The 15,439-nt window shown below is 44.6% G+C and overlaps 1 protein-coding gene across 3 annotated transcripts in view; it reads left to right on the forward strand.

Annotated features, from left to right (window-relative positions):
- Positions 1-15,439, forward strand: part of CD3E (CD3 epsilon subunit of T-cell receptor complex) — an 80,628-nt gene that overhangs the window by 37,498 nt on the left and 27,691 nt on the right. Inside the window, exon 1 of one of the 3 annotated variants that reach the window (XM_073585260.1) lies at positions 13,827-14,060. The exons of the other annotated variants lie outside the window; for them this stretch is intronic. Coding sequence (XP_073441361.1) covers positions 14,012-14,060 — 49 coding nt within the window. The 5' untranslated portion in view covers positions 13,827-14,011. Of the gene's footprint in view, positions 1-13,826; positions 14,061-15,439 lie in introns of those variants that run through there. 3 annotated transcript variants of the gene reach the window in all.

Here is a 15,439-nt window from a genome sequence, read left to right on the forward strand (position 1 = left end):
AATAAATTAAAAAAAAAAATTCCCTAATAAATTCATTTTTTGGAAATAAAAAAAAAACAATAAAAGTACACATATTTGGTATCGCCGCATCCATAACGACCCGCCCTATGAAACTGTCCCACTACTTAACCCCTTTATCGAACCCCTTAAAAAGTAAAAATAAAAAACTAAGCAAAAAATAATGATTTATTATCATACCACCAAACAAAAAGTGCAATAACGCGCGATCAAAAAGACACATATAAATATCCATGGTACTGCTGAAAACGTCAGCTTGTCCCGCAAAAAAAGAGCCACCATACAGCATCTTCAGCAAAAAAATAAAAAAGTTATAGCTCGCAGAATAAAGCGATGCAAAAATAATTATTTTTTATATAAAATTGTTTTCATTGCATAAAAGCGCCAAAACATAAAAAAAGACCTAAATGAGGTATCGCTGTAACCGTACTGACCCAAAGAATAAAAGGGCTTTATCAATTTTACCGCAGGTGGAACGGTGTAAACGCACCCCCAAAAGAAATCCATGAAACGCTGGTTTTTGCTCATTCTGCGTCCCAAAAATCGGAATAAAAAGAGATCAAAAGATGTCACGTGCCTGAAAATGATACCAATAAAAACGTCAACTCGTCCCACAAAACATAAGACCTCACATGACTCAGTGGGTCAAAATATGGAAAAATTATAGCTCTCAATATGTGGTGATGCAAAAACTATTTTTACAATAAAAAGCGTCTTTTAGCGTGCGACAGCTGCCAAACATAAAAACCGCCATAAATAGTAAATCAAACCCCCCGTTATCACCCCCTTAGTTAGGGAAAAATAATAAAATTAAAAGAAAATGTATTTATTTCCATTTTCCCTTTAGGGCTTGGGTTAGGGCTAGGGTTAGGACTAGGGTTAGGGCTAGGGTTAGGGCTGAGATTAGGGTTTGGGGTGTGTTGGGGTTAGGGTTGGAGTTATAATTGGGGGGTTTCCACTGTTTGGGCACATCAGATGCTCTCCAAACGCAACATTGCGTCTGATCTCAATTCCAGCCAATTCTGCGTTGAAAAAGTCAAACGGCGCTCCTTCCCTTCCAAGCTCTGCCATGCGCCCAAACAGTGTTTTACCCCCACATATGGGGTATCAGTCTACTCAGGACAAATTGCAAAACAACTTTTGGGGTCCAATTTCTCCTGTTACCCTTAGGAAAATAAAAAGTTGGGGGCAAAAATATCATTTTTGTGTAAAAAAAATGATTTTTATATTTTCACGCCCGGGCGTTATAAACTTCTGTGAAGCACTTGGGGGTTCAAAGTGCTCACCACACATCTAGATAAGTTCTGTGGGGGGTCTAGTTTCCAAAATGGGGTCACTTGTGGGGAGTTTCAATAGTTTAGGTACATCAGGGGCTCTTCAAACGCACATGACACCCGCAGACCATTCCATCAAAGTCTGCATTCCAAAACGTCACTACTTCCCTTCCGAGCCCCGACGTGTGCCCATACAGTAGTTTTCTCCCACATATGAGGTATCAGCGTACTCAGGACAAATTGGACAACAACTTTGGGGTCCAATTTCTCCTGGTACCCTTGGGAAAATAAAAAAATTGGTGACTAAAAGATCATGTTTGTGGAAAAAATACGATTTTTTTATTTTCACGCCCGGGCGTTATAAACTTCTGTGAAGCACGGGGGGGTTCAAAGTGCTCACCACACATCTAGATAAGTTCCTTGGGGGGTCTAGTTTCCAAAATAGTGTCATTTGTTGGGGGTTTTCACTGTTTTGGTACATCAGGGCCAGGGCTTTCCAAACGCGACACGGTGTCCGATCTCAATTCCAGCCAAAAAAGTCAAATGGCGCTGCTTCCCTTCTGAGTTCTGCCATGCCCCCAAATAGTCATTTACACCCACATATGGGGTATCAGCGTACTCAGGACAAATTGCACAATAACTTTTAGGGTCCTGTTACCCTTGGAAAAATAAAAATTGGGGGTGAAAAGATCATTTTTGTGGAAAAAATATGATTTTTTAATTGTACCGCTGTACGTTATAAACTTCTGTGAAGCCCTTGTGGGCTCAAAGTTCTCACCACATATCTAGACAAGTTCCTTGGGGGGTTTAGTTTCCAAAATGGGGTCACTTGTGGGGGGTTTCCACTGTATAGGTACATCAGGGGCTCTCCAAACGTGACATGGCGTCCGATCTGAATTCCAGCCAATTTTGCATTGAAAAAGTCAAACGGCGCTCATTCCCTTCTGAGCTCTGCCATGCGCCGAAACAGTGGTTCCCCCACACATATCAGGTATCAGCGTACTCAGGACAAACTGCACAATAACTTTTGCAGTCCAATTTCTCCTGTTACCCTTGGTAAAATAAAAAAATTGAATCTGAAGTATTTTTTTTGTGAAAAAAGTTAAATGTTCATTTTTTTTTTTTAAATATTCAAAAAATTCCTGTGACGCACCTGAAGGGTTAATAAATGTCTTGAATGTGGTTTTGAGCACCTTAAGGGGTGCAGTTTTTTAATGGTGTCACTTTTGGGTATTTTCTATCATATAGACACCTCAAAGTGGCTTCAAATGTGATGTGGTCCGTAAAAATAAAATGGTGTTGCTAAAATGAGAAATCGCTGGTCAACTTTTAACCCTTATAACTTCCTAACAAAAAAAAATTTTTGTTCCAAAATTGTGCTGATGTAAAGTAAACATGTGGGAAATGTTACTTATTAAGTTTTTTGTGTGCTGTATCTCTGTGATTTAAGGGCATCAAAATTCAAAGTTGGAAAATTGCGAAATTTTAAATTTTTTTGCAAAATTTCCATTTTTTTCACAAATAAACGCAAGTTATTTGAATGAAATTTTACCACTTAAATGAAGTACAATATGTCACGAGAAAACAATGTCAGAATCACCAGGATCCATGGAAGCGTTTCAGAGTTATTACCTCATAAAGGGACAGTGGTCAGAATTGTAAAAATTGGCCTGGTCATGAATGTGCAAACCACCCTTGGGGGTTAAGGGGTTAAACCACTTGAGTGTTGCTTTAGTAGTATGCTTTGGGTCATTGCCTTGTTGAAACGTGAACCTCCATCCCACTCTCAAATCACTGACAGATTGAAACAGGTTTTGTTAAAGAATATCCCTGTATTTCACACCATCCATCTTCTCCTTGACTCAGACCATTTTCCCTGTTTCCGAAAAACATCTCCACAACATAATGCTTCCACCACCATGTTTCTCAGTGGGGATGGTGTTCTTGGGGTGATGAGCTGTGTTAGTTTGGTGCCAGACATAGCGTTTACCTTGGTGGTTAATAATTTCAATTTTGGTCTCATCTGACCACATTACCTTATTTGATATATTTTAGGAGTCTCCCACATATCTTTTGGAAGACTCAAAACAAGACTTACAATTTTTGTGTGTAAGTAAAGGCTTTTTTCTTCCCACTCTTCCATAAAGGCCAACTCTGTCTAGCGTACAGCTTATTGTGGTCATATGGACAGATACCCCAGTCAGTGCTTGGGAACTCTGCAGCTCCTTCAGGGACCCGAGTTGTCAGACTTGAATGTGTCAGGTGACAATTTTGGTACGGCGCAACTCCGAGACCCTACTTTGGCCCGGGCCAGAGAAAATGTATTGTTTGTCAATGGGGAACCCCAACAGCCTGGGGCAGCTACAGTGCTGCCACGCTTTGAGCTATACCAAGGTTTGTTGTACCGAGTGGAAAAAATACGAGGGGAACTGGTAGAACAGTTACTCGTACCTCCAGACATATCGTAGGCTGGTAGTGGAGTTAGCGCATGCACATGTACAGTACTTTGTGGGCATTTGGGCCAAAAGAAAACCCTAGACCGAATTCAGCAGCGGTTCTACTGGCTAGGGGTCCATGAAGAAGTTAAACGGTACTGTAATACCTGTCCAGTGTGCCAGGTAACAAGTCCCCAGCCTCATTTTCGGAGTCCTTTGGTGCCTTTGTCAATTATAGAGGTACCCTTCGAGAGTGCAATGGATCTGGTGGGGCCTCTCAATTCAGCAAGGGGACACCAACACATCCTGGTAGTTCTAGATTATGCTACCCGATATCCTGAGGCCATTCCTCTGCGCCACACATCAGCTAAGCTTATAGCAAAGGAACTCATGGGTATGTTTTCGTGGGTGGGAATTCCTCAAGAGATTTTAACAGACCAGGGAATCCCCTTTATGTAAAAAATATGAAGGAACTCTACCAAATGCTAAATGTTGAGCAGTTGCGTACATCGGTCTATCATCCTCAAACAGACCGTCTGGTAGAAAGGTTCAATAAGACGCTGAAAAGCATGTTAAAAAAGGCAGTTTCCAATGATGGGAAAGACTGGGATCTCTTATTGCCATATTTGTTGTTTGCAGTGCGGGAGGTGCCTCAGGCATCTACGGGGTTCTCGCGCTTTGAACTATTGTATGACAGACATCCCCGAGGCTTACTCGATATAGCCAAAGAGGCCTGGGAGAACCAACCTACCCCCCACAAAAGTATGATAGAACATGTTGCAAAAATGCAAGAAAGAATGGAGACATTCCTATGGGTCGCCCTCCCAGGCTTTTACTTCTCTCTGTGCTGCACCTGTTAGCTGCCCAATCAGAATGTTCACCTTCTGGCTTTCCGATAGAGGATACACCTCGAACAAACTGCACAGTCTTTCCTTAAATTCACTCAGGGTATGGGACTCACCTGAGTACTGCGGTAGCCAGGCCTCTCCCGGTATGTAGGGAATGGACAGCGGCATTATGGGGACCGCTGCGGTGGGCGCTACTCCTTGCGGCGCTGAGGGGTTGGCGGCGGCGTCCGCCGCTGCATTGCTGCGTGGCACAGACATTCTCTTCCCCCCAGTTAACGTTAGCCAGGGCCGGGGGTCGTGTGAGCTTACTGGTGGACGCTTCGCAGGCCCGATGCTCCGAGCTCTAGGCCTCAGCTCCTCCCACATCTCGCGCGCTTTTTCCTCTTCCCGCGCGGGACCTCACTACTTCCCGCTCTCCGGCAGGCTCCTCCCACAAAGGCCTGCCCCTTTTCTTCCCACGCGCGCCAATCAGCGGGATAATGGCAATGGTGCCAATTTCGCACACAGTCTATAACACACAACAGTCTCTGGCACACAGGACCTGGGGATACCGGGCTCCATAATCCTGTTCGTAACGCCAAATTGGGTCGCCCTCCCAGGGCTGTGGGGTACTCGGTACCGGGCCGGTGTCAGCGGGATGTGTCACAGCGGCGGTGACCCGGTCCGTGGCCCTGGGCGCCCAAGTAATGGGGGAATTGAAATGGTGGAACGTAATTGATTAAATGAATAGTTCGTGACGCCACCTGTGGTGTTCGGCAAGGGAGGTGTTAAGCCATCGCTGCATGCAGATCCGCTGGGACTGATGGTATGGTGCAACAAAGATGTAAAAGCTCCCCACAGGTGAAGCTGTAGTCCCAGGGCAGTGTAGATGTGGTTGGCACAGGGATGTAGTGGGGCCGGAAGGGTGGAAAGCAGGCAAAGACACAGCGGGGTGAAATTTCTGTACCTTTACTTGATAAATGCAGTCCAGGGTCCTGATTACAGATGGTGTACTGGAGCAGGCTAGCCTGGAAGCAACTCAGGGAATCTCTCACTGCAGATGGGCTGTGCAGTCTCCTTCCTAGTGCTTATTTGAGTGAAGTACTTCTAGTACTGAGTTACACTGAAGTTCCTCCCAATTCTTCTCTACTAGCACTCCTCGTATGGCAGACAGCTGTAGCCGCTATTCCTCTCTTGGCTCACTCCGTGCAGTTGTGCCTCTGAGTCTTAGATGGGGGTAATGCATTTACAGCCTCCTACTCCTCTGGTGTCTGTTGCAGGACCATTAGTATCCATACAACCGTGGAGACCAGGCTCCAGTTCATGCGCTCTCATTGGAGATGAGCCTTTCCTCTCTGCTCGATCTCCGCGCTTCTTCCCTTCACGTCTGCACACTTCACCCTCCTCACGCTAACTAACTACTCCTTCCTCCTGGCCCTCAGAGAGCACTCCTCCCCTTAATTTCAGTTCAGAGTCCCCCCTGCTGGCCTAGAGTGGAACTGTGTTGCATGTATAGGTTAACTGCGAGAGAGACCCTTCACTGCTCCCAAGCCTGGCATTACCCTCCCTGGAGGAAGGAAAAGCTACTGTGGCGACCATACTCCTGGGGGCGCCACACCTACCCTTAGTCCGGGAACATATGGAGGCAGCACAACAGTCACAGAGTCGGGTCTATAAGCGGGAGGCTCGGGTAAGAACATTTAGCCCTGGCGATCGGGTGTTGGTACTTTTACCTACCGTAGAAAGCAAATTCCTTGCAAGGTGGCAGGGACCCTACGAGATCATGGAAAAGGTGGGGCCAGTAGATTACAAGGTACACCAGCCAGGACAGAGAATGCCAGAACAGGTTTACCATGTTAATTTGCTTAAACCATGGAAAGATAGAGAAAACCTTGATGGGGATAGTCTGCTGCCTGCGTTTCAGATGGAGAAGGCTCCATTACCTCGGGGCGAGGCAGGAGAAGCCCAACCCACAGTCAAAATTGCAGATACTTTGTCTTCTAGACAGGTTCAGGAGGTCCGGGAGTTCATTAGCCGAAATACAGATATTTTTTCGGATCTCCCCGGACGCACCTCCCTAATCCAGCATGACATTGTCACGGAGCCACAGGCCAAAGTCCGACTAAAGCCATATCGGGTGCCTGAGGCCCGACGACAAGCCATCTCGGAAGCGCGGAAGAGGTGAAAACTATGCTACAGTTAGGGGTCATAGAAGAGTCCCAAAGTGAGTGGGCCAGCCCAATAGTCCTAATACCCAAACCTGATGGGTCTCTAAGATTATATAATGATTTTAGAAAGCTTAATGACATTTCAAAGTTTGACGCCTACCCCATGCCCTGGGTTGACGAGTTGATAGAGCGATTTGGGCAGGCACGGTATTTTACAACTCTGGACCTCACAAAAGGTTATTGGCAGGTACCCATAACAGATGCGGCGAAGGAAAAAATGGCTTTTGTAACGCCCGAGGAGCTGTTCCAGTATAAGGCGTTAATGGATATTGTTCTCCGTCCCCATCGCCGCTATGCCTCAGCCTATCTAAATGATATTATTGTGTACAGCTCAGACTGGGAAAGTCACTTAGCAAAAGTACAGGCAGTGATAGACTCTCTGCAACAAGCAGGGCTAACTGCCAACCCAAAGAAGGGTTCCATAGGGTTGGAGGAAGCTCGGTACTTGGGTTACGTCATTGGGAGAGTTCTCAATCCTCAAGTAAACAAAGTGGAGGCAATCCAGAACTGGCCCCGTCCTCTCACAACAAAACAGGTAACAGCCTTTTTAGGTTTGGTGGGATATTACAGGCGGTTCATTCCCAACTTTGTAACCCTGTCCGCGCCTTTAACAGACTGCTTAAAAGGAAAGAAATCTGTGATGGTCCACTGGAATGATCAGTTAGAGGGGGCCTTTACAAAGTTGAAAGAGGTACTGTGTGGTACACCAGTCCTGACTCCTGATCACTCCAAATTTCAAAAGAGAGTTTGTTTTGCAGACTGATGTCTCTGAGATAGGGCTCGGTGCCATGCTGTCTCAGGAGGTTAACGGGGAAGAGCATCCTGGTACCCTTGGGAAAATAAAAAAATTGGGGACTAACTGATCATGTTTGTGGAAAAAATAAAATGTTTTTATTTTCACGCCCGGGCATTATAAACTTCTGTGAAGCCCTTGGGGGTTCAAAGTGCTCACCACACATCTAGAAAAGTTCCTTAGGGGGTATAGTTTCCAAAATGGTGTCCTTTGTGAGGGGTTTCCACTGTTTAGGTACATCAGGGGCTCTCCAAAGGCAACATGACACCCGCAGACCATTCCATCAAAGTCAGCATTCCAAAACGTCACTACTTCCCTTCCGAGCCCCGACGTGTGCCCATACAGTAGTTTTCTCCCACATATGGGGTATCAGGGTACTCAGGACAAATTGGACAACAACTTTTGGGGTCCATTTTCTCCTGGTACCCTTGGGAAAATAAAAAAAATTGGGGACTAAATGATCATGTTTGTGGAAAAAATATGATTTTTTTATTTTCACACCCGGGCATTATAAACTTTTGTGAAGCCCTTGGGGGTTCAAAGTGCTCACCACACATCTAGATAAGTTCCTTAGTGGTTATAGTTTCCAAAATGGTGTCTTTTGTGGGGGGTTTCCACTGTTTAGGTACATCAGGGGCTCTCCAAAGGCAACATGATACCCGCAGACCATTCCATCAAAGTCAGCATTCCAAAACGTCACTACTTCCCTTCCAAGCCCCGACGTGTGCCCATACAGTAGTTTTCTCCCACATATGGGGTATCAGTGTACTCAGGACAAATTGAACAACAACTTTTGGGGTCCATTTTCTCCTGGTACCCTTGGGAAAATACAAAAAATGGGGACTAAATGATCATGTTTGTGGAAAAAATAAGATTTTTTTATTTTCACGCCCGGGCGTTATAAACTTCTGTGAAGCACTGGGGGAGTTCAAAGTGCTCACCACACATCTAGATAAGTTCCTTAGGGGGTCTAGTTTCCAAAATGGGGTCACTTGTGGGGGATTCCACTGTTTAGGTACATCAGGGGCTTTCCAAACGCGACATGGTGTCCGATCTCAATTCCAGCCAAAAAAGTCAAATGGAGCTGCTTCCCTTCCGAGCTCTGCCGGAAGCTTACCCCAGCTGAAACCAGGTACAGTATTGTGGAGAGAGAGTGCCTGGCCATCAAGTGGGCACTGGAGTCATTGCGCTACTATTTGCATGGGGAGAACATTTCGGTTGGTGACAGATCATTCCCCTCTTATGTGGATGTGTCAAGCTAAGGAGAGGAATGCCCGAGTCACCAGGTGGTTTCTGTCCCTGCAAAATTTTCAGTAGAACAGGCAGACAACAGGGGAATGCAGATGCCCTGTATAGAGTTCACTGTATGTCATGTGTCCACCCCTCTAGGGTTGAACATAGGAGGCAGGTATGTAGTACGGTAAAGGGTGTTTTACTGGATGGGAGATACATTTCTCCCAGCAGATTAATATTTGGCCGTTTCTTTTCCTAAAGACAGGACCTGCGATGATGTCATAGTCACGTGATCAACCCATGTGATGTCTACCTCACCGGTGGGAGGGGTTATGGGTTATGTAATGGAGGTTGGTATTTGGCACATGGTGAGTGTGTGTCTGGAAGTTACAGGAACTTGGCTGGACTTAGGCTAAACTTGTATACAGGATCCCCGTGCTGCAGGACTATAGCAGCCAGACTCTCAACAACCCTGGGAATGGCACCTGGCAGATGCCGCAGGACCTGGAAGCCGCTTAGTTAAGCCCGTCCCGTACAAGGGGTGAGTCTGGGACCAGTGGTTCTTCAAGCTGGAGTACATTTATGTTTTTCCCTTATTTTCTGTTAGCCTGCTGTTTGCAACGTGACATTAAACCACTGAAATTATTCTTTAAGCCTGTGTGTTGCCTCGTTACTGCAGCCCTGCCATTACCTACCAGAGCGAATCCCTACATTGCACACAGGGGGACATCCTGTCACTAAGCATGTGACTTATGAAGGGAATTGTTTGCAGCAGAAATGTTTAGGGGCTTCATACCAAAAGGGGTGACACATGCCAGTTTTTATATATTTTATCCCATAAATATAATTTATGGCTATATTTTTCTCACTTACCTTCACTAACTTAGACTATTTATTTATGAATCACACACAAATCGAATTACAAAAATATTTAAACACAGGTTGTAATGTGTAAAAAAAAAAAAAAAACAGCCAAGGGGGTGAATACTTTTGCAAGCCACTGTAAATTAAATTGCTGGACAGTGTTTTCGATTTTGCCATTTTTCTGAGTTCTGCCTTGCACCGGTTTTACACGTCATACATGCCTATGAGAGGCAGTTAACACCGGTCAGTAGATACAGAGTTCGTCCAGATCCGAGTATGGTCCACGAGCAGCGGATATGTTAAACCGGGCCAAAGGACTTCTTCACACAGAGTATCTTTTATGTGCATTTTGGAGCGGATTCTGCTCCAAAACTCACAAAAAAACAGTTTCAAATACTCTTACCTATTCATTTCAATAGGAAAACACAGCTAAAATCCGTGGGGCGGTGCTTTTTTCTAGCATTTTTATGTGGTTTTAGGAAAACACTATTAGGCTATGTGCTCATGGCACCTTGTAGATGCCGGTGCAGCCACCGAGTTTAACCAGGTGAAGCTGTTTCAGGAAAACACCAGTGGTAGTTTTTGCTGAAGTGACTTTGCCATCATTCTTGCGGTAGCTCCACCATTAGCGTCTTTTACTGTAAAGTATGTAGAGAGCCGGCAGCCGCCTGAAGAGTGAACATGTCACTTCATTTAACCATTCCAGGGTTTCCGAAACCCAAAACGGAAGTGATAAAAGATTGAACCTGTACCCAGCAATAACGTTTTGGCATTACTGGGCATTATGATCATTTTATGCAGTGATTTTTCAGTCAGATTCTAAGCAAAAGACGCCATGTGTACGTACCAGTATAGTAAACATGGAGTGTTTTCAACATGTTTTTTTTCTATATGGAAAAAGAAGGGATATGTCAATTTTTGAGACCAATGTTCACAGGAACAAGGAGGTGTTTGCCAGAGAAGACGGATGGCGAGCCCGAACATCCTGTTTAACAAATGGATAATTATAATATGCCGGCATCCTTGCATGGTTCCTTACCCTCTCCAGGGACACTGCAGCGTGTCCTGCTCCAACTCCTGCTGCGGTTTCTGGCTTCCAGGGCCTGTGCACATCACACAGATCTCCTGGCAGCGCACTTAGGATGCGCGCTTCCTGCTTCTTAAAGAGGCAGCACGCGCAATCCGGAAGTGTCCACAGCTTGTAGCTGGGAGCCTTTAGGTATTTAAGGCACCCTCCCCTGTAGGGAGGTACCTGATCAACTTCAGTCCCTAGTGTGCCTGTAGGGAAGTGGACTGACCTATGGACCTGTCTGTAGCAGTAAGGTAAATGTAAAATGTGCAGTAAAAGTGCTTGACGTGAACTGCTGTACATGTGTGTGGGGAGACAGCTAGAGACAGTAGAAGATGGTCTCCACTAGGGGGAGACCAAGAACAGCAGGAAAGGGAGACGGTGCAGTACTGAAGTTTGGCCACAAGATGGAAGCAGGGAGCAGTGAGGAAAGGGCTTAACAACAGCTTAAGGCTAAGAAACCGCAGAGTCATGGGGGGTGGAGTTACAGGAGCTCTAGAGAGGAATTCCCAGGGAGGGGAATAAAAGAAGGCAGAGAGAGTTCCAGAAGGTAGCCAGTCCAGGAGGAGGAGCTCATGAGAAGAGGAGACAGAAGGGAGAGACAGACAGAAGAGGAAGCTCTGGAAGGGACTGAGGAGAAAGACAGTCATGGGGGTGGCCCTGACAGGAGAGCCACAGGACAGAGAAAGCCCGGGGGTACCAGACAGACAGACTCGGACAGGGGAAGCGCTGTGGCCGTGTGTTAGGAGTCGGATTCCTGCATTTACTCAGCAGGGATCCAGATCCTCCTATTTTGCCACTGCAGAGGAGATTGCCTTGCAGCAAATCTCTCCTGAGGCTAAGTCCTTCTGTCCTCTTACTGGGCATGCTCATGGGACGATCTCCAATTGGAGATCGGGAGTCATGTGCTCAGGTCCCGCTCCAGTTCTCATTGGTCCATCTCAGAGATCTGGATGCATGATTCTGGTGACTGACTCATTTGAAACCCCTTCCCTCTGATATTACGCATGTGAATAGGGACTGAGTTAGTTTCAGCGCCAGCGCTCCTCTGCTTCAACTCGCACAGCTGCTAGCGTCCAACATTGCGCTTGCGCCTTGCCTTTGTTGTTTGGCGGCAGTGTCCACGCCGCGCTGCAGTAGCAGCCTCCTTTGCGTTTGCAGTTGTAACGCCGTGCACATGGTAGGTCTAGACGGACATAGTGCCGCCGTCTTGGGCTACTCCTGTGACCGTATACCGTGTGTGCGTTTTTTACTGAGTTCTGTGACTACAACAGGCTCAGTTATTTGTGTTTGTACTTTTGGCATCTCCGTGAGTTTAACTGAGATTGCTCTGCACACCTGGGTGGAGTTTAACCCTGTGTGCAATTCCGCCATATTGCTCCTGCCACCACCTAGCAGTGGTGATTTCACCTACTGCACAGTGGACCCCGAGCGGCGAACGCACTTTATATCTACTTTTATTTAGTGCGTTCCGCTGTTCCTAACACCGTGGGCCTAATGGCAGCTACAGTGAAAAAAACGCGAGAGACGTCTCTATAAGAGGAAAGAGAAGAAGGTGAAAGGTACCCGGGTCTGTGCGTGGAAGTTGTCGTGCAGATGCTGTGTGGTGTTGCAGTCGACGAGAGGACGGCCAATAAAGAGGACCTGTTCAACGCACATCAGTTTCTGTCTCAAGTCTGTTCGCGGCGGCGAAAAAGGGACCACCCCCAGGTCGGATCACGTACATGTCTTCAGCCTACTAGTTCGTTATCAGGTTCCTGTAACTGAATCCGTTCTTCGATTCTGTACCAGTACCTGTTCAGTGATCCAGAACCTAAACCCGTTCTGTCAAAACCAGTCATTCTGTCCGAACCTGAACACCCGTTCTGTCTGAACCAGCACCAGTATGCATACTGCTTGTGATCCTGATCCTGTCCTGCCTGACACTCTGAGTCTGTACCTGCGTCCCTGACCCTTGGGGTCAGATGCTGCAGTACCAGGGACTGCCCTTGAGTGGTACCTGGTGGCTACCTGAGGCTCAAGCCTAACCTCACCACCAGAGGCTCTAGTGAAGAGCCAGGTAGTCGCTTAGGGTCCCGTTACATTTAGTGATGCACCAGGGATCCCGACAATGATACGACCTGGTCAGGATCGGTGGTGCATCGCTAAATGGTCGCTAGTGAGCTGCCAAACAGGCAGATCTCACCAGCGACGCAGCAGCTATAAGCGATCCGTCGGCAGTCGCCCTTACCTGTCACACCGCAGCGATGATGACGACTTCCGCCTGCGTCCATGCGTCACTAGTCAGCGTCAGCGGGATGCCAACGAGGAAAAAATGGCCCAGGACATTCAAGCGTGATCAGAGATATCCAGCGGGGGGGTCAGTCGCAGGTACGTGTCACACAAAGCGAGATCGCTAGCAATATTGCTGTTGCGTCAAAAAATTGGTGACGCTTTAGCGAGATCGCTAGCGATCTCGCTATGTGTAAAAGGCCCTTTAGTTATGCCCCAACAGGGTAAGCTCAGCCGGCGTAACCATATCTATACAAAAGATAGACAGGTATCAGCTGATGATAACTTTTAATTGCTAACCAAAAAGATAATAACTCACAATGATTTGAGCCTACTGATATCTCTTTATCAGGTCTAGGCTGTGGTCACATGTTGACCGCTTGCAAACAAAGACTGGGTGGACCACCGGAGTGTGTGCATTGGATCTTCAGGGTGTTTGGATAGTTGAGTAGTGTTTATTTTGTGTTTTATCATTCGCAGCTGTTTTTTTTTTTCTTTTTCAGAAATTGGGTAACCTCTTTAAAATAAATCAACCTCCTTGGAAAGCAGTAAATAAAAGAATACAATGAAAATCTATGGCTTAGTAATAGGTGTTGGTTTTTTGGAGGGCCTGCTTATGCAGCATTTATTGTCTTTTGATTCCGGAAAGACCTATTTTTAAAAAATGGTATCGGAAAATCTATGTGGTTGTATCTCTGGGTTTTCGTATTACGCATATATGAAAAATGCAGGTGATGTGTTCCCAATGCGAATTGCGTAGATAGGGGTGGTAAAGTGATCACGAAGAGGGGAGGAGAAGCAATGCCCCTCCGAGAGACAGGAAGCCCAAAGACAAGGAGATTGACACATCAAAGAGATTCAGTTCAGCAAACAGAAAGTAGATAAATGTGAAAAGGATCGAAGTCAAGAATAAAATACGCAAGGAAAATAGAAAAATAGCTGAACGCAACGAATACTGGATAAATACACATCACTGTCCGAAACAAAAAGTTGTATACGATGAGTTCGAGGGTCATACTTTCTTTGCTGTTGGTTGGACTTTGTGTTGGTGAGTAAATAGATGAGTTCTAAAACGTCATTCAAATATAGCAGAAAAAATAAAAACTATATTTTGAGAATAAAATGTATATATCTCAATCACAGATGTGTGCCGTAAAGGCTGCAGTAAAAATGTAGTGGTACCTGCGACAGGCTGCTTATTTGTTCAGCTTGACCTACGGCCAGGTTGTATCTCTTAATAATATGTTGAAGCACATAACATTTGGTAATATATATGTTTTTACTTTTCACAATTCTTGACTAGTTTAGACCTGTGTTGCTATTACTCTTTTTTTTCTTGCCAGAAGCTGGAATTAACTTTTGTTAAAGAAAAGTATGAAGAAAAAAAAGTTTCCCTTTTTTATTAAAATCAAATTACATTTTTGTAAATATATATATAATGAAAGGAAATGCAGTCCATTGACTTATAAGTACATTTCTTAAGCCAGTTTTATTACTTTATTGCACCCGATCCATATTATCCAGGAACATTTAACAATTTCCAGACCTCAACTTTGGTTTTGTCGCAATTTACTCGTTTTGATTTTAGCTACTTTTTCTTAGTGTCTAATTTAAAAAACTAAATAACTTAATAACCTGCAAAATAAAAAATGTTTTCTAACTATTAGACTCTAGGATTTTTAGTATGACTTAAGTTTCTGATGAGCTTGGGTGGCAAGTTTAAAAAAGCAAGCAAAACAATAATATATACTTTTTTTGTCTTATTGTTTCATGAACTTGTTTAATCACTTGGAAAAACATAAAACAAAGTAAAAAAAAAAAGATTAGAGAAAGAAACATACAAGAAGAACATAATATAAATTGACGAAAACCATGTTCTTTAAATGAACGGCTTCTTGTCATTTTACATCATGCTCTTGTATGTTTCTTTGTCTAATGTTCATTTTTTGCAACTTTGTTTCATTTTTTTCCAAGCATTAAGACAAATTCACAAAACAAGACGACAAAATTTGCTGCAACAAAAAGAAAATTCCTAAACTGCTGATAATCTTCATTTTTTGTATAACTCTATAGGATATGTCTATGGTCAAATATTAAATACAAATATGGATGGAAAAACTCTAATTTTAAACTGATGCCTAAATGTAGTAGTAAAATTATTTTTTGCTCCTTCGAAACGCTTCTAGAAATGCTTCAAAAATCAGACTAATTAAGAAAATGATAAGGTAATGTATCAGGTCTTGTGCCAGGCATGCAATCCTAATTCAACATAATAAAAAAAATCTGATTATTTCATATATTAATTGAATATTTTCGAAAAGCTGTAAATGGTAGCAGACGGCACACCAACATTTTGAAACTTTAAGGAACACATTAGTAGTTTGCACAATTATGGCTCACGTATATGGTATATGCACCACATCTGTA

This window comes from Dendrobates tinctorius, unplaced genomic scaffold (assembly GCF_039654945.1).
Source record: "Dendrobates tinctorius isolate UK_male_01 unplaced genomic scaffold, ASM3965494v1 ptg000086l, whole genome shotgun sequence".
In the NCBI taxonomy this organism is placed as follows: domain Eukaryota; kingdom Metazoa; phylum Chordata; class Amphibia; order Anura; family Dendrobatidae; genus Dendrobates; species Dendrobates tinctorius.